The sequence below is a fragment of the Kryptolebias marmoratus genome, linkage group LG1, assembly GCF_001649575.2.
Source record: "Kryptolebias marmoratus isolate JLee-2015 linkage group LG1, ASM164957v2, whole genome shotgun sequence".
NCBI lineage: Eukaryota > Metazoa > Chordata > Actinopteri > Cyprinodontiformes > Rivulidae > Kryptolebias > Kryptolebias marmoratus.
This window is the reverse complement of record NC_051430.1, coordinates 17546233-17566348: the sequence shown is the minus strand read 5'-3', so window position 1 is coordinate 17566348 and position 20116 is coordinate 17546233. Positions and strand designations below refer to the sequence as shown.

Genomic DNA, 20116 nt, shown 5'->3' with positions numbered 1-20116 from the left:
CCCTGCCCCTGTGGCCTCATGCACCGCCCCCCTCCTCATCTTCTTGTCCTTTTCTTCCACTTTTTTCTCCTTTCTGGAACTGACCATTCTCCTTCTGTGGGAACTACCACCCTCAATCCCCCAGCCCCCCTCCTCAACGCCCGCTTCTCCCCAGCTCCATTCAGAGCACTGCTTCCCTGTGATCTGTGTTTCTGACAGCTCTACGCACACAGACACACACACACAGACACACACACACACACACAGAGCTCCTCTGCAAACAAACACCATGAATACTAACAGGGCTTTGTACCCACAGCACTTAAAACCGGGTAGGAAGAGGCGGGTGAGGCGAGGATGGGGGTAGAGAAAAGGAGGGAAAAGCGATGGAGGAGAAAAGAGGAGCTGTGGCAATGTGTTGATCTTGTGGCCACTCTCACGGACCCCCCTCCTACTCCTCCCCTCCCAACCCCATTCACCCCCTCGTATCCCTGTTCCTCGTTTGCTCGTTCTTCCCACCAGTTCTCCCGGGAATAAAGCCTTCCATTCATGCGCCCGAGGAGACCCACAGCGGGAGAGAGAAAGGGGGGAGGAGAAAAGGGGTGGAAAAAGAGGGAGGGGTTGTCAAGGTGGGACAGGCTTTGGATGGCCCAAACTGCGCGTGTGCGTAACTGCACTGTACGACTGTTTTTACTCAGCATGTTCTGCTTCAACTAGCGCTTTTACTATCTCAGATCTGGTGGCATCTGTGCCAGACAAGGCAGCTTCTGGGAAAGTTGGGTTGGGAAAGTTTGTAAACTGCGTTTCAGCCAAAACCTCCACTCCTGGGTTAATTTTACAGCCCAAAACTATGGCTGCATACATCCTACAACCATCGGAGTAGAAAAAGATTGATTATTTGAGCCCTATTTTTCGTGCAACACATTTTTTTCCTACATGTTGGACAAGATGAAGCATTTGAACTGCAGCACATTCATCTGTCTGATAACTGGAAGCCAGATTCAAAGCACAGCAGTAGGTCTGGAGTAAAATCATCCCTCATACATCCACAGCAGTAATCCTTCAGATTGAAGTGCTTCAAAGATAGCAGCTAAAACACCAAAGAGTCTCCTTGTCACGCTCTCTTCCGACATGCTCAGAAGTTGATGACTCAATTTAAACAAGAGCCCCTGATTGGCTGAACCAAAGCGTGTTATTAGGTTGTAGTTAGAGGTTTTCACCCGCTCAGTAATGGCAGACACATTTACATGCTACACAAAGTGTACATCTAATCCCTTTGATTAGCATTAATGGTGCGCTCAGGCACATGTGCATCCTGCTGGTGAAAAGCCCTAAAAGCCACATTAGAGTTGTTTCATAGTGATTATTACAGCGATTATGTACCAATTGTTCCTTTTGTGGATGCGACTGAGCTTCTTCTGACAGCTTTACACGTGTCAATCAGCATACACGCACAACATAAAAATAATACACACACACAGAGAGTGGCAACATGCACAAACACAGGAGTCAAACACATCCTTGCATCTTTCATGAAAAGTACTTTATCTGTCAACTGGGGAAAGTAAACTGCACACCAGTACCAAAACATGTGCAACACAAAGTGTAAAAACCAACGGAAGATGTTGTTTATATACTCTGTGCGCTGCATGACCCAATCGTACCACTTTGGTACAACAGGAAACAATTAACAGCCAATGAGCTGCTCTAAAGGATGACTTCCTGTGTGGAATGATGGGTAATTCAAGACAGAAGCTGTGTCGAGATTAAACACTTCCTCTCTGCGGTCTGTAACTGCAAACCCCCACTCACTGATTAGTTAGTCACAAATAATGAACTGCAATAAATTTTACAGATCCATCCATCCATCCATCTTTAATCACTGTATATTCCGTAACCACCTTGATGTTGGGACAGTTCGTGTTTTCCATGTCCAGAAAACCTCACGTGGCTCAGCTATACATCTAAGTTCATGAGGATAATTTCTTTCAATTGTCTAAATGATTCCCAATCCTTGCAGGTGGTACACCCAGCAAGAGTGCAAATTGTCCTGCAGGAAGTTCAATGGCTTGAACATTTGTAGCCTCGTTTGAGGACAGATTGAGGAAACGTCTCTTATTCATACATTGTTTGAAAGTAAAAACTGTCTTACATTCAACCATTTAGCAGTCTACAAGTGGAATACACACTGGGGAGCAATGCAAGGCTCAGTATCTGGACCATGTAAAGTGAAAAGGTTGGAGATCAGTCCATCAGTCTTTTGAAGGATGACCCCTTTTACTACCTGAACTGACTTTTAGAGTAGGCCTACACAGAAATCCAAATTCTAGATTTTTATTTGTTTGTTTTTTGCCAGAAAGGAGTCCCCTTTCACAATTATCTTTTCCTTCTGCAAAAGCAATGAATTCACAAAAGACTAATCTAAAATTGCACTTTGAAAGTGGCTCCAGAAGCATACACAACTTCCTAATTTGGGCTGTACAATATTAGAAACTTACAATGTGTGATAATATTGTTTAATTTTGCAATGACAATAACAATTGCGATAATCCCACTTTTTTCTTTCGCCTCACTTTTTCTTTTGTCATCACTATCATCTAAACCAGATGTGGGCATCAAGGCCAGCGAGAGTCTGCTGGATTGACCAAATATATTATTAGCATGCAGAACATCGGTGCATAGTACTTGAAATACACCAGCCTATGATTTATTGCAGCCCAAGCAGTCCTTTGCAATGTTGATATTGCGCTCACTGATATTACAATGACGATAAATTTTCCATATAATGTGCTGCACTAATCCCTGTAGGTTTACAAACTGCCTTAAAGAGTCCGCTACTTTGACATTAATTTCTGTAATCAAGCACAAGCCCAGTTATAGGCTAAAATGCTTTTAACTAATTGCTGCACAGGAAGAAACGTGTAAATGAACTTGTGCAAATTGTGACTTTTTATGCACCATTTAAACTCCACATGATTATTTTAAAATCATAAGGACTGTCAAGAAAATAACAAACGTTCAGTATAGACATCTTTTAGAAACACAACACTAAGCTGCTTCCTAACAAGTGATGCTTGAAATAATCATCACTAAGTCCCTGAGATTGACTCCAGTGTCCAAACTCCAAGCTTAAAGCTCGTGAAGTAACAGTTCTTTTTTTTATTTGTGGGAGCACTCTTCGTGTTTGAGTGAAAGTCTTCAGATGATCTCAGGCTTAGGAGGAGAGAAAGAGTGAGTGAGCCACTGTAATGACATCCTCGGTGACAGGAAGAATGGACAAAGTGAGACACAATAGTCTTAACCAATCAGACTGCCTGCCTCCCCTCAGGCCTCCTCTTACCAACAATGATGCCTTTGTGTGGGGCTGCACTCCACTCGTGTGTTCACAGACACGCACACAGACCAACGTGAGGCTTCCTACACTTTCTCAGATGGTCACAAAAAGAGCCGGGTGAAGGAGCGCAGCACACCAACGCCGCAAGAGTTGAAGTGTGAATTTTGTCCAACAACCTGGCTCTCTGTGTATGTCTCTGTGTCTGAATGATTCCTTCAGGCCCGGGCACATGACTGCAGCTGCCCCCCTCGCTCCCTCCTCTAAACCAGGACCCCTCCTTGCTGTAGGTGAGAGGTCACACGGAGTGGCATTCCTCTCGGTCTGAGAGGGAACGACTACTACAGCGAGCAGAGGGGGCCGAAAGAGAGGCTGAGCGGGAGGGGGAAATCCGAGGGGTCAAACACGCAACAGAGCAGGGCGGGTTAATAAAAAAGGGAGAGAAATCTGAGGCGAGCAGAACATTTGAGAGCGTATGTTTGTGTGAGCACGTGTCTGTGTGCGGTGAAATTAACCAGTAAACAGAAAACCCTGGCGGCTTCTTCCCTGGTTCAAATACACGGCCGTTTGTTTAGTCTGAGCAGCGCAGAGGGACAGACAGAGGGACAGGCGGACACATTTCTTCATGTCAGCATCCATACTTAAGAGACAGAGAGCGTAAATAAACAGCCAAACTACTGTGAGATTATTCTGCAAAGCCCGGGGCAAAAATAGGAAGAGCAGCCAAATACTGGACACGGCGGCGAAGGATTTGATGTCTGTTAATAACTTGCCGGATTACACGCCTCACTGTGAAAACATTTTACATGTTCTTAAAAGCAGTCATGCTTGAAATAAAGAAATATTTCAGAACATATTCAAAAATAAATGCAAATTAACCTATATAATAACAAATCTCAAATACAAATTACTGAACAGCAACAACCACAGAGGCTCGTAAAGTAAAATAAAGACATACAGACGTTAAAAATACAACGGAAAAACAGTTCTGACACCTTTTAAATCAGTTCCTCAGACAAAAAGGCACAAAAATGCAGGATTAATGTTTGTGAAAACAGGGACATAGAACTCCTCGGTGGAGTTCGGGAGTGCTGGGCATTTATTTGTTTATAAGCTCGTAAGAAAAAAGCACACTTCACACAGTAACACACGGTGAAGGTTGCATCATGCTGTGGGGCTGTTTTGCTGCCTCTAACTTCCAGAGACACGGACTTTATCAAATGAATAATAGAATATTAAGACGACCTCAATTTTTCAGAAGTTTCAGGCAAAGCCTTGATTTTTTCAGCAGAGTCACTTGAAGTACGCGACCAGGGCACAAAACCAAGGGAACAACAGAAGGAATTTCAACAATGAGTCCAGCTGAAGCTGTTGTTTATCCCTAAATATCTCTGGTTAAATTTAGACCACATTTAATCCAAACGGTTCAGTCCTTCGAAACTAATTGAGACACCACACAAACAAATGGAAATATGTGGGATACGCAACCCGAGTCTAGAAATCATGCAATAAAGGTCAGAGAGCACTAACAAGGATTTCACGTATGATTGATTCTTTCTCTGAATGTCTCAAACCTCCATTCACCCATTTGTCAGCTGCTGACATTACAGTTTTAATATTATTATCATAATGTCATCATAAAAAAACACAATCACTTTATTCAGCTGAAATGCCATTTCGTTAAATGAGGCTTACAGGTCGTGAGCCGACAACAGGATACTTCTGAAAATGTTTCTGCATTCAGATTGTAGGTCTTATATTGTGGTGGAGCTGTTACTGATATGGTCAGCTGGCTCGGTACGATTCTAGCAGCACTTGAACTACAGAAATCTCACCTTCAGCAACATCACGAGACTTTATTCTTACCAATCTTAGGGAGATGCAGATGTCTTTTTGACGTCTATAAAACTTTTACTTTTAGACCAAGAGAAGACAAATTTTAGCCCAAACATTTTTTTTTAACACAGAAAAGCTCATTCGGAAAAATGGTTGGTAAGCAGAAAAAGTTTTAATGGCCCAGTCAAAATCCTACTGACAATCTCTGCAGCGAACTGGAACCGGCTGATGTTAAAAATGACTCCTGAAAGCCTGAAAGAATCTGAACACCCAGCAGTCAAAATGTGGCAAAAACTAGCAGCATGAAAGAAGCTTCAAGATGGCTCCAACAGTCATCCAGGGTCTGACAGAAATAAAAATGGAGAAAGGTACCAGTAGCTTTGTCAGTGGTGACTTTTCAGTGTTATGTACACACACATACACACACTCACACAGGCGTGCTCCAGCAGCTGATGGGGCCATCAGATTTCACTGACAAACGCATTTAGTGAGACATAGTGAAAGTCAATACTGAGCACTTGCTTCTCTTTCTTTTTGACTCCCCAACCCGTTTGCTGCTCTCCCTGCACCAAATGTTGCCCTCTGTTCCTGCAGACCATCCTCTCAAAACTACAGAACGCACTCATCCTCGCACACTCACACTGACTAACCACAAAAGATTGGATGGAGCTTATCAAGTGGCCACCGCGAGCTCGCGATGCCGAAACTCAGCATCGTCCAGCATCGTCTGTGGTCACGCAGGAAACATTATACACGACTGCCCTCCAGATCACTCCGCGGAGGAGAAAATCAAGTCAGTCGCTGTCCAAAATAAATTCACTGCTGGGCTGTTTTCAAAGCCTTGAAAAGTGGGCGATCACATAATTGCCCGTGTCTGTGTTTTTATTTGTCTGTCTGTCTGTTAGCAAAATATCTTGTGAACCAGTGGACGAATTTTAATGAAACTTTTGAACAAGAAACTATTAGCCCCATTCATGATGGCCACCACAGCTAATCAATCATAGCAAACACAAAAATGTAAATATTAACGATATGAAGCTAAAAATTGATGCAGCAGTAGCTGAGAGTTATCTATAAAACTTTGGTATTTGCAAGGAGGCGAGATGCATTCCTTTAAGGAATGCTGCTTTCATTTTCATTTTTACTGTTAAATTATTGTTTTTTCTTGAATTTTAACCTCATTTCATAAATTACAATAAGCTGTAAGGCGTCTTGAAAAACTCGACTGCCTTGTAGAGTAATGAGAAAACAACAGGTCTGCGTGCTCGGAACAAACTGGTTCCTCACAAATCTATTAGCATTTCTTTAAATACAAGTAACTGCCTTAGGTCTTTATTAAAATGTACCTTAAGCTAGACTGGCTATTATAGTCTGTCTGCATCTGCCTGAGGAGGAGCAGTGACCCACTGGGACTGGACACAATGGTGAAAGAATAGGGCTTGACCTCTGGGACGGATTGAGTAGATGGTATGTGTGTGTCTGATTGAGAAATTAGCTACAGTTCCAACCAAATGGTCAACACAAGCACACACACATGAGCAGCGTGCACACAGGCACCAAATCCAGCCCCGAGGGGAAGAAAGCAAAGGCCAGACTCCAGTTGTCTCAACCCTGACCCGTCTGCTCAAACAACAATACAGCAGACTCACACACTCACACACACACACACACACGGACACAGAGGCTTGCACAACTGGAGATCAGCTATCACCTCAGCTTTTGAATGTCCAGCAGGGTCAAAGTTCATCTCTTCTTCGACTGCCCTCCGGCGCTTCTTTGTGTGAATGTGTGTGTTTGCGTGTGTGTGTGTACGTGCGCTCGCGATTGTAAATGAGCGGCTGTTAGATCACTGCTGCACAGCTCCTTAGGTCAGCCTTATTAAATATGCGTGTTTGTATTCAGTCAAGTTTTAGAGCCATAAATCAGTTTTAGCTTCACTTCACGGGGACTCGTCTCACTTTCAGTCGCCATACTCTAACTCTTTACAATCATCAGGCAGATTGGGTTTAAAATTAGATTAGGATGTGGTAAATTACGGATCCAGATTAGCTCTGACTGTCGGTTAGGGTGCATGTCCAAGAATTGAATTAAAGTCAAAGTAAAGCCTTCTGGAGTGTTGCAAATGTGTGCGTGTGTGTGTTTGGTGGGTGGAAGACATATGAACAGATTGTGTTTTGACTGGACTTTCCTAAGATTTGAGAGATACTGAAGAGCTGATCAGTGGTCTGATGCAAAGAGGCGCGTATGTGTGTGTGGCGGTGTGTGTTTTTAAGTGTGTGCAGGGGTGTGTATGGGGGGTCAGACACAGATGGACAGCTGGTGTTGCCGCGGTGCTAAATCACTCACACACACACACACACACACACCCCTCACAAACACATTCACAAGTCCCATCCCCCCATGCACTAAAGGAAAACGCCCCTTAAAGCATTCCTAATTCATACGCTCAAAGGCTGCACACAACAAGACACCAAAATAAAAGTCTGGGTATTTCAAACCCGAATGACAGACACCAGAAACAGTCTAATGTGACAGTTCGGTCAGGCCACAGCAGAGGTGATCATTTCATGTTCATACATATTCATAAATCAGTCAAGGATTGCTCTCTGTGGGCAAGCATCATGCATCACACACACACACACGCTGACACACAGGGACACACACACACTTCTATTTTATGAGCTCATCAAGTCCCTCAGGTCACCAACCGCCATCTCAGACGGGGATAAAAAAAAAAAAGCTCACATCAAAAGGCCTATCATTCCACACACACACTAGTGCACGTATTGCGTGCGCGCACACTTGGCGACTGTGGCAGCATTAATTTTTCCTCTATGCACTTGACTAACGCATAATAATCCCAAACACTGCTGGGGGACCACCAAGCAACCGCACACATGCACATAGCCAGTAGGACCACCAAGCAGAGGGGCTGTCAAGACAAGATAAGTGTGTGTTTAGCGTCAGGCTCTGGGATGCACCCGCTAATACACACACATGCGAGCGAGCAGACACAGAGCAGAAACAGCAACACACAGGCTGGCCTGGACTCCTGAAAAAGCTCCGGCTTATCTCTCCCCACAGATAGTGAAATGGATTAAGAGCCACATTTGGCACATCCAGGGAACTGGACAGATAACCAGGAAAACACTCTCTCTAACTGCAATCAACGCTCGACAGTGATTTGTGCCGTGCTCGTGAATGAGAAGGATGCGCGAACGTGAAGGCATCGAACCGATTACCGCGTGTTTATTGCGCGCGCGCGAGGCCATGCGTGTCTGGAGGAGTGATGCAGCAGTTGACCCGGGATCCGATCCATTAAAACTCACACATTCATCTTCCAAAAACACACAGCGTGCCGAAACAAAGAGCTGCGTGTGAGAGGACGTTCAGCATGTGTGCGATGTCAGCTGGAGACAGAGAAGGGGAGCCCATCATATCCTGTTAATGTGCGTACGTGGGTCTGTCCCCTGACACAATGACTCCCCAGGTTATAGAATCCTGCCAGGAGATGACAGGAGAGGAGGATTCCTGTTAAAACAAGGAAATTTTACCTTTTACTCTACTCCTTTCTGTTATTTTCTCTTCCATGTTGCATCTTTAATATTAAAAGATACTGAGTAACTTACTTTATAGTGAAAAAAAATATCTTATTTCTTTTAAATATATTGAATTTTACGCACTGTGTTCTAGTACAATCTAAGACTGACTCAATATCAACACTGCAAACAACTACCTGAACATGTCACCTGCTACCTTTAATGTCAGAATTTCAAACTAAACTATTATGTTGAATAATGACAAAGTTATAGTCTTTTTCTCATGTACCATTTGTTAGTGTTCAGTTAGTTTGTTGTTTAGATGTAAATCAAATGATTACTTCCTGAAAGTTTCATTAAAATCCATCCTGTGGTTTATAAGATATTTTGCTAATGCAAAAGACAAACAAACACACACACACACACACACACACACACACGCATACATACACACAAACACAGGCAAAACCAAATGTTATCTCCTGCTTTGCGCTTTTCGATAATATTAACACTGCCTGTTTTCCCAAATAATGTGCAGTCCATTAGAGATGCAGCTGCGAGTCTTAGATTTAAGCATAGCTCTAAAATCAGACTCAGATAAAATGCAGCGAGATAAATATTGTGTGCTGTGATGCAAAAACAGAAGTTCTAACAGAGGCAGCCACGCAAAAGAAAATAACTTGGAAAAAAAAACCCACAATTTTCACGTCTTCCCACATATTTACTTTTTTATTTGTCTGTCTGTCTCTCTCCTTTTCAGTCTATTAGAGGGAAATTTCTGGCTTAATGGATTTCTATTGTATTCTGCCTCTCCCCCTCCTCTATTCACCACACCACCACACGCAAATACACACTCCCTAAGAGGGGGCCCCTTAACCAGGCTCTCCATATGCCTGACCTCCACCTCCTTTTTCCTCCTCTTCTTTCTACAACCCCCTTCTCCTTTCCCCTTCCCCTGCTCACACTCTGGCTTCTGCTCTGTTGCTGCTGCCGCCGCCGCTGCCCCATGCTGCCATCTGCTCCGAGACAAGAGAGGGTAAAGGAGTGCGTGAAAAGAAGACGACTAGAGGGGAAGAAAAGACGGCAGGGACAAGTGTGGAAAGAGAGACAGATAAAAAGATAAAGAGCGGGAAAGAGGAGATGTGTGGACACAATGCAAGAGCGAGACGAGAGGCTGTCCATCTGCTCCCCACCTCACCTCCCCCCCTTTCTTCTGACACACACACACACACACACCACAAAGAGAGTATTTAACCCCAATACACACACACACAAACACAGGCGTGCAGAGAGACACAGAGACAGCCCAGCCTCTCTCTTTAACCCGTTCCTCTCCAATGAGTCTGCCTGCGTTGCACCCTTGGGGTGGCAGGTGATGGCTGGATGGAGGGAAAGGATGTGAGAAGGGGGTGGGGGAGGTGGAGGGGGCGAGGAACTGAGGGACGGAGCGGAGGGGATGAAGGGCTGAAACTGATCTGAACCAACATCAACACATTCTCTACTCCCCTCCCCTCCCCTCCTCAAACCTCAAACCTCAGCAGACACCAGCTTTCCGCTCCGTCACTATGACAACCCCTGTCAATCATCAGCGAGCGGCGGGCTTCCTAATTAGTGACTGATGGCGCTACATTATGAATGGCTGCCCAGACATCACAGGGCTATGAGGCTCAAACCTCCTGGGTTAGACATCAATGTAAACACTGAATTTCTCTCTATGGTAAAGATATATTATTGATGGGTTGTTGTTTTTTTTATACAACACAACACAAGCAGATCCAAAAGTTTAACCAAAATTTTCTTGAAAACTTAAACAACACAGTAATTAATAAATCACAAACAGAGATGTAAGTCTGTGGCACAAATGTGTTTGTGTTCACAAACCGACTGGTATTTGGCCCCTGATATATTTATTTATTTACACAGATTGAATTCTTTGAGTAAATGTGATACGAAGAGACGGTTTTACATGCTTCGTCTGGCATGTGTACAGGCTCCTCGTGAACAGCTAACCAATCCAAGAAAGAATCAAAATGCTTATTCTGAATTAAGTTATTTAAAATAACAATCGAGGGGTCCCATTTTACCTTCGGGAGCCCCTCGAATTTGAATAAGAACCGCAAGACTGTAGGTCGACAGGGCAAAACACGACTCTGCGCCTTGTTGACAACATGACACCTTGAGTCCTGCTGGGGCTGTCGAGCTCTGTGCCACTGAGATGACGATCAGGTTTGGACACACACACCACTGTGTAGGTCAACATGCCCCGCAAACACTAGATTCCCCCAAGGACCTGTACATACACAGTGTCACACATACCAAAGGCCAGTATGGAGTGGGAAGAGTGATGGGGTGTGGGGGGGGGGGTTGAAGGCTGTGACCTACGTTGGCTGATTTCATTAAAGGAGAGAAAAGGAGAGCAGAGGAAAGAAGCATTGAGGAGAGGGGACAGGAAAGGTCTGTGTGTGTATGACCACAAATGGAGAGGGCAGACACCAGCTGTCACTTGCTTGTGTCAGCCCTATTCTCAGCCCCTGTGTGTGCGTGTGTGTGTGTGTGTGTGTGTGTGTGTGTGCGTGCGTGCGCGCGTCTATGTGTGCCGCTGTGCGATCTCTGTTAGTGTGGTTTCAATTACAAAACAAACTTTGACTACTTGTAAACTAAGCTGGGGGGGAACAGAAGAGATGCTGAGATAGGCGAGATCAGTTTTTTTGTTTTTAAACCCAAACTTAGAAAAGACATTGCACTTGACATTTTATTACTCACTTTAAGTGCGTAACAGGAATGGCGACTTACCCTTTTTCTGGGGGGACCTCGTTCTTCGTCCTTCAAGCCCCGCCCTGCTGCTGCCCCGCCTCCCGTTCGCCCTTGTCGCCCCCCTTTGCCCTCTCCGGTCAGAGGTCTAATGGTCATCCTGATCTCTGGCGGGCAAATATAGTTCTCAAGGCTCTTGGGGGGCTTCTTGGTGCGCTTCGTGGTCTGTATCTTCAGCTTTAGACTTCCTTCTTGGAAACTTGCTTCCTTGATGGAGAACTCCTGCTCCTCCATAAGCCCCTCCCCCTGCTCCTCTAGCCCCTCCCCCTCACTGACAGCGCCATTAATCACATCATCACCGTGCACCAACCCGACGCCTCCCGCTGCTAATTGGTGCTCCTCGTTTGGCCCCGCCCTACCACCCTGAAGGTCCGCCTCTTTGGGTCGGGCTGGGCCAACCAGATCCCTTGGCTCCATCCACGCTCCCGCCACAGCCAATCAGGATGGGGGAAGCTCTGGCAGCCAGCCAATAGGGGAAAAAAAGAATGCAGTAGTCTGGAGGGCTGTTTGGTGTTGTCAATCAGCTACTGGGGTTGCGTTGGTTGTCCCACAGAAACGGAGTGAAGCCAGGGACAGTCTGTAAAAAGAGCAGGTGAATGACATGATTAGAGGAATAAAAAGGGCAACCTGTCCTCTCAACTCCACAGCCTCTCTTTTCCATTTCTATCTCTCAGCACAGGCTTGTCCGCTGTCAACAACACCACTGTCTGCCTGTTAAATGTGAACATAAACATGGGCTCATCCAAGAGCTGCAGAGGCATGGTGCCAGACTCTCATTAGCATTTTGTGTCGCACATAAATAAACTGGTTTTTGACCCATACCACCACTTGTTTTATTTCTTTCCACCGCTTTTCCTTCCTAAATCCATCCCAACGCCAGTTCGGAAGCAGAGCCAAGCAGACACAAGTGATCACTGCAAAATAAGACATTCCTCTTCCCTGCTTTAAAGCCAGACTGCAGTTAACCCTAAAGGCATAGTTGTCATTTTTGAAGTAATGTTCTGTCAAATAGTTATCAGTAGTTAGTACGTTATCAGCTGTGACATCAGTCATAGGGCACGGAGTGTGGAAAAAGGGCAGCAGTCTTCCTCCAGGCTAGCCAATGCTATCCAAACAAGTGCAAGTTTTTTATTGTTTTTCAGTATGAAGCAACTTATAAAGTATCTCTTTCTCAAAAACGACATACCTATGTGAAAGAAAGCAACATTGGCTAACTTTAAACCTCGATGCTTCATCACATGTACATTTGCGAAGTAACACGGACAATGTCTGGTTGAAAAAAACAGACAAATTAAACAAACGATGTTGTTTGCCAGTGTAGCGTTTTTTCACATCGGGATGTAGATTTTGAGAAAGAATTGTTTTATAAGCCTGAAAAACAATAAAAAATGGCACTTGTTTGGCCAGCTATTAGCCTAGGTTGGACAAAAACCTTTGCCTCTTTTTCCATACTCTGTGTTCTGTGACTAATCTTGATAAGAAACTATTGATAACTATTTGCCAGAACATCACTTTCCGTTAAGGTACGAAACTTAAAAAAACAAAAAAACAAAAACAAACTGACTTTTGTGTTTTGCTTTTTCCTTACAGAGAAGGTAAGGAGGGAGGGAATCACACAGTGGGGAGAGAAACGAAAGCCAGCAGAGAAAGACAGAGGGAAGGAATCTAAATTCTTTCCCCAGATGTGGTTTACGAGCTGGTCTGGAAAAACCAGAGTCTGAACTGTTATACGCACTCATGCAGCAGCATTGCAACACACACATGCATTTAAAGCCCGTTATGCCCATAAATCCACATCCAAATGACAACGTTGCTGTCACGGAGAAGGCTAAACTTCTACAGCCGCGGTGCTATTTGGAGAAAAGATTGTCCCGCCATTTCTCAGAAGACTGAGGTTTTTCTGTTTTGGATTGCTGCACGTACAACACATCATCGTACATAACACACACGTATGTGCACTTACACAGGCCAGCCGACACACAAGAGTATAAACAGAAAGCAACCAAAACAAACAGTAGACTACACTTCTTACTACAGCTCCAGGGAATCCCATCAGTCAATATGACATGAGGCATGACTGAGCTGTAAGTGGGGAATGCTGTCTCACACACTGAGCTCAGTCTGACACCATTTACACTGAAGTGAACCCAGACCAGACCACTATCTGCAGGCATGACACAAATAAAAGCTGTGGACACATGAAGTGCTCCGAGTGTTACAGCAAACATTAAAAAGTCTCCTACTGTTGCACACATCCTGACATGGCGACTGCTGATTTTGTTGCAAAACCCAAATTCATTTCTTTAAGTTCACACTGTACCAGCCAAAGGCACTGCACAAACAGCTGATCCCCATCGTAATACCCTAAAGACCTCACAGCACATGCTTTGGAGTGTGACTGAATAATCATAATCCACATTGGTTTCAACAAACTTTTGTTTCTGCATATTCTGGTTGGTAAAAAATGAAAATACGTCAACCCGTAGCTGCACACTTTGCTAATCTGAAACCAATTAAGAGAAATGTTTATGTGGGTTCTGCTCGCTCAGTGGTGGAAACGTATCAGCAAACTCGAAGAACCACAACGGTGGTTTTGAATGCTTACATGAACTAACTCCAATTTGTTTTTCTTATATGACAATAAGCATGTTTTAGGATAACTGATAAACTTTCAGGCTCATTTTCTACGTTGGAAGTCAATGATTTTAAATCAATTACTGGAGTCGGAAAATGATCCTGCCTGAATCTGTCTCAAGAGTTCAAATGAAAGTGCAGAATTTAAAGTAATCTGTGTTTAAAGTTAATGTTGAACATCAATGAAAAGGCCACAAGGTTATATAAATAAAATGATCACCCTGCCTAAAATCAAACACAGGGGAGGTTGAATCATGCTGAGGGACTCCATGGCCACCTCTGCTCTTTGCACTAAATCTATCAAACAAAAAATAAAGTCAAAAGAATTCATTGGAACTATATAAAGTGTATCACAGTGTCAGAAAACTTCATTTAAAAGCAAATATCTTTTGCTTTTAAAGGAGAATCTATTTCTTACAACCCTATAAAAAGTTTAACATCTAATAATAAAACAGTAGAAACAGCCAGTAGGCGAGTGTAAAAAGTTTCAAACATCAACAATCTATTTATGTTTCCAAATGCTTTGCACTAAAACGATAATAAATTGTGTCAATAGCTGTATTCAGGGTAAGATTAGCAATATTTGTTTAATAAGTATCAAAACTTTTACACATGAAAATATTCCCTTCACTTTATCTGTCCAACATCATTGTTTTTAAATGAAAGAATGTACCAAACTCCCATTATTCCCTTTACAGGCAAATGTTATTTTCTTCTGTGGTTGATCTCCACATTTTAAGTGGAAAGCTTTTTGGCAGCCTGAAAACTCGGATGTCAGTGAATCCTTGATTTAGGTCTTCCACGAAACACTTTTCAAAACAGACACTGCTCATTGTGTAACCACACAATAGCAAAAGTCACATCAGGCTGTAACGCTGATACATAAATAAAGCGGGGAATTTGATCAGTTTGACGGATTACCAATCTCAGGGGTATTTTTCATTCCCTACCAAAGAATTAATGCAAACCACTCACTTCCAGGAACTTAGGAAATCATTCAAAAAAGGTTATAAACCTCAAATGTGGTCGTTCAGTAGCTTGTAAGTATGCAAAGTTTTACAGGAATAACAAAGTAAATTAAACCAACAGCGCAGATCCTTTGAAGTGGGGTTGTGTAGAAAGGTTATGAACAGTTAATATCTTACCTGATGCAGATAGCTCTTTGAATGACCTCAGTTTTTGAGTTTCATACTGATCTGATTGATGAGCTAATGGCTAGTCTGAACACTGCCAAGGGCAAAGTGGACTACTGCCGCCTTAAAATAACTCTGAACTAAAAAGATTCATAACTGTTCATGCAAATCCTCTTTTATCAACTTTACATGGCTGTGAATTTCAAATTATTGGCAAGTGCAAATAGCAGCCGCAGCAGCTAGCTGTAGCATTAGCAGTGCTCTTCTGGCAGGAACATCATAATATTTTTGCATGAATAACCTTATAATGTGAAACTGACAGCAGTGGAACAGCTTTTATTTCCTGCTGTCATGGAAGGTGGGCAGTCACTTGTTTGTCTGCATTGTTAGTAAAATATCTCATGAACCACTGGAAGGGTTTTAAAGAAACTTTCAGAAGGTCATCATAGGATGAACCACTACAGATAATCAACTTTTGGAGTCAACGCAATTCAAGATGGTCACAAAAAGCTGACTGACTTTAAAACACACAAAAAAAGCTTTAATGCAGTCAGTTTTACAGATACTGAGCTAAAACTCGATGTGGTAGTATCTGAAAGTCATTCCTAACACAGACTCCAACAGCTGGGAGATCTTGCATAACTGAATTAAACTGTGCATAAAATAGTTTTCAAGATTTGACCAAAATGGCTGCATAAGATGATCTTAGTTTAAAACTGGTACAAACGGCAGCAAGCGATCTGCATTCCTTTAATAAATGTTCATCCTATGAAATATTTGAGACTAGAGTTGTTTTCAAACAGCAGCAATCCACTTTGGTTTTGACTCCTCTCAGTCTAGCTGTTAGCTCGGCAATCTGGTCAGAACAAAACTGTATTTCTCCCCATCTGGGGCCATTCAAAAAGCTATCTGCAACAGGTAAGATACTAATGGCTTATACACTTGAAAAGCTGTCCCTTTAAGTCCAAGCAAAGTCTCAGTCTGATCTCACACAGTGCCCACATGACCCTGTTTGTTCCTTCAGGAGCCTCAGGGTCCTTAATGCCATGGCGGTGACTAACAGTGTGTGAAAGCCACCCTGACAGTCATGTGACTGCGGACAATGACAGGAAAGGGAGGCAGATGCCAACCACAAAGTGACACATACACATGTTCACAGATCAAACCGAAACACCGGAGGAAACTCCCCTTTGGGAGGTGCTCTAAAGACTCTTCGCAGCTATCACCCTACAAGACAGCAGAACGGTATTAGGCATTAGTACTGTCCTCATTCCAGGCTATTACTGTGTAAACTACTTAGCTGGGTCACGTCTATTTCTCCTCCCTCCCTGCTCGGTGCTCTAAGCGCTGTTAGTACAGTTACTGGCAGGCCGAGAGTTTATGTAAGGCTGACCCCTCCTCGGGCCTCCCTCACTTACTTAGCCTGAGCCTCACTGTCTCCTCTCTCCTCTCTTATACACACAAACACACTGACACACACACCTCAGCTAGCCTCAGACAGCAGGCTGATTGTGAGAGGCCAGAGTCGCTGCATAAATAGCTTTATTATGTTCTCAAAACTGCTAGCGCTAACCGGCTTTGCTCTCAAATAGCATAAGGTCATTGCCTGTGCTGATGTGAAAGGCTGTGAATGAGACAGTCTCGCAACGCTTCTGCCTGACCAACAATAATGATAAAGCACCGATAATCGAATACAGATGGGCAGAGGAGAGGCGGTGAATGATGCAGACAAACAGAAAAAGAAAGCTGAGGAAGAAAAGAGTGTCAGTGAGAAACAGAGAGGGAGAGAGAGACAGACAGGAGGGGAGAGGGATGGCAGTAGAAACACAACCTTTTAAGGCTGCATACCCAGCAGCTCAGTGCCTGAGGTGGACTCACAAATAGCTCATACACGCATGGAGACAGATGCATGAACATTTACAGATTCAGAAGCACGCCTAATGGCTGTTTCATTTGCAGGAAGATATTTTTTTTCCCCCTTCTGCTTTTTTAATTGTAGAGCATCCGCACTCTGTGGCTGCAGATGTGTACCCTAATGAGAGTCTGGACAATCTGCAAATTTAGTTTTCTCTAGCTAAAAACAGTCACATGAACCCATGTTTTCTTCCAAAGGAACAGGTCCAGACTCCGTAAGTCCAGGGAGGAGAGATTAGTCCTCTGTCTCCAAGCACGACAAGGTGAAGAAAGCCATAAAAGTGATTATTCATGTGAAGGCTATGAATTGAGGAATAAAGCCCTTTATCTCCACGGTTCAACGTGGACGCGCGCGTTCGCCTATGAGGCTGCTAGAAGGACAATCATAAAACACCATGTGTAGGGGCAGCCATAATTGAAAATGATGCTGGAGCGTGCATGCACACACACACACACACACACACGTTCTGGATGAGCCATATGCCAGGTAGCACTAAAACCATCCACACCTAACTACTCCGCACAAGCAGATGAATGTTAAACCATTTTAACTGCAGCAGAAGCCACAAAATGGCTGTCAGCAAAAACACCTCCCCTACTCCCCAACTGTCTTCCTCCTTCCCCTCACCTCACCCCCCCCCANCCCCCCCTCCCCCCCCTCCCCTCCTCCTTCACTCCCTCTTTCTGTGTGCTCTGCCAAAAGGTGCTCCAGTGCTGATATTCTGTTAAGAGCGACTGCCAACAGTTAGATTTGTCCTTGGATCCCGTTCACGTTCCCTCCACCCCTCTTCTGTGATCCTATTTCGACCCAAGGTATTCAGCTCAGGGGATACACCTAATCGATTTCTCATGCTTTAATTTAAAAGTGGCACAGGCATCTTGTTACCTAATAGGGAGTACAACAGCCAGCTTTGTACTTTTTTTCCCCCTCCGTATACCACAAAAATTGCTGCGAGCTTTGAAGGGAGTTGAAGCTGCTAACAAGACAAGATCGATGAATCATCTCTATTATCCATCCCTCAACCTCACCTCTTTCTTTCTTTCTTTTTTCTTTCTTTTCCCGCCTGGTCACACATCTCTCTTACTTCTTCTTCATGCCCTTTACCGCACAGACCTCACTTCCACAACTTCACTCCCACGCAGCTCAGAGATCTGACTGCGTTTCCACACCTTTCGGGCCTCCTTCGAACTGTGTTTATCTTCAGGTGCTCTGTGGTTGTGAACAAAGTTTTTGAAGGCTGGTGATAGCAGTGGCACACATTCACCTTCCTCCACTCAGCCAAAGCAACACTATTATGCTTCTGCATATGCTTTTTTTTTTTCCTGCTTCTGACACCCATGTGAAACCGGTCAGCTATTAACACACAAAACCAGGCATTTACCATAACTATTATTACCTTCACAGCAGAAGCCACATGAGTGCAATCTGGTTACATGTGTGGGATGCTACAAATAAAACAGTACTGATATATATATAAATCTAAAACACATCAAACCAAAAGCAGATATTAAAATCCCCACTGTGAAGCTTTTAGAGAGAGGCAACCATCTGCTTGTTTAAGTGATGCTATGGGATGGCTGACCAATGTCAGTGAAGATGCAAGCAGGACCCTCCATCTGATCCAGGAGCTTGGATCAGTGTTGTGGACACTTCATCACTGCTTAATAAAGCCACACAAACACCAAGAAAATGCACAGTGAGGAGGAGGGAGGGGGAGTGGGGGCTACAGCCTTGTTTGGGTGTCTACGTGCGTAAATCTGGTGGTCCACGACATTCCACATGCTTCCAGACAGAATCATGTACCCAGCATCTGTTTGCCGAAGTGGCGTGCAAGCAGCCCACATTAAAAAGAAGCACAACAAATCACAGACAGGAGCTTCTCAGCATCAATGCAGCCATGAAAAACGCGAAGAGAAGAGGTGTGTTCAGGTGTGGAATGTGCCCAGTCAACCGGGGCTACTTACCCATGTCTAATGTTGTCACACAGTCGGCCCGAACGTGTGAATATTTGATCACGATCATTTACAATCCATTTAGCCGAGACGCGTTTTACACAAGCGACGGATGGGATGACAGCCTCCCGGGGAGCTGTCAAACGGAGCCACGGTAGATGTCGGTGGGTTTTTCCTGACAGAAAACCCCGGGGAAAAAAATGGCGTCAACGGAGCTATGGATGAGAGAGAGAGAGAGAGAGAGAGAGAGAGAGAGAGAGAGAGAGCGAGAGAGAGAGAGAGAGAGAGAAGGGGAGAGGAAGAAGGGGAAAAAAACGGGATTTACAGCCGAGAAGCAAAGTAGAGGTAAAAAGGGGGTAAAAAATAAAAAATCCGGTGGGAAAACTTGTGTCCAGAGGTGATCAGGGAGCGCTAGAGGCCCCTGCGGATGGAGCGCCGGAGAGCCGCAGCGGTGCGGAGTGCGCCTCTGTCCGGAGCCCCGCGCTGAGTGCCTCACAAACCCCGGCTGGAGGAGCGCGACGAGGAGGGGGAGCGGCACTGCTACTGCAGTCAAAACAAGCAGCCCGCATCCGACTACAACAAGCCCCCCNCTTACCTGTTTTTGTCCTCCTGTGTTCAGAGTTACTTCCTCGAGTTGTCTGGATGATCCTCCTCTGCCTGCTGGAAAAAAAAGAGAGAGAGAGACAGGGGTGGTGGGGTGGTGTGTGGAGAAAAAGAAGACGAGAAATTAAAAAATAATAAAAAAATAATCTGCGACAAGAAGAAGATCGCGCTTTTTCAGGCGTCAGCGCAGACAGAAGGACGGGCTGGAGACGGTAGTTCAGCTCGCTGCTTTTTGGCTGCACTGGATGAAGGGTCTTCTCTCCGCGCGCGCGTCTGTGTGTGTGTCTGTGTGTGTGTGTGTGCGCCTCCCTCTCTTTCTCTTTTCCAATCGGTGAATGTCAGGTCCCGGAGCCTGGTGTCTGGTAATGATCTCACCCAGCAGA

The 20116-nt window shown here is 44.4% G+C and overlaps 1 protein-coding gene across 1 annotated transcript in view; it reads right to left on the bottom strand.

The window, feature by feature from the left end:
- Positions 1 to 19715, bottom strand: part of setbp1 (SET binding protein 1) — a 36398-nt gene extending 16683 nt beyond the window's left edge. The window contains exons 1-2 of the mRNA XM_017413774.3: positions 19143 to 19715; positions 11479 to 12073 (exon numbers count right to left, since the gene is read on the bottom strand). Coding sequence (XP_017269263.1) covers positions 11479 to 11913 — 435 coding nt within the window. The 5' untranslated portion in view covers positions 11914 to 12073; positions 19143 to 19715. The remainder of the gene's footprint in view (positions 1 to 11478; positions 12074 to 19142) is intronic.
- Positions 19716 to 20116: the final 401 nt, after the last annotated feature.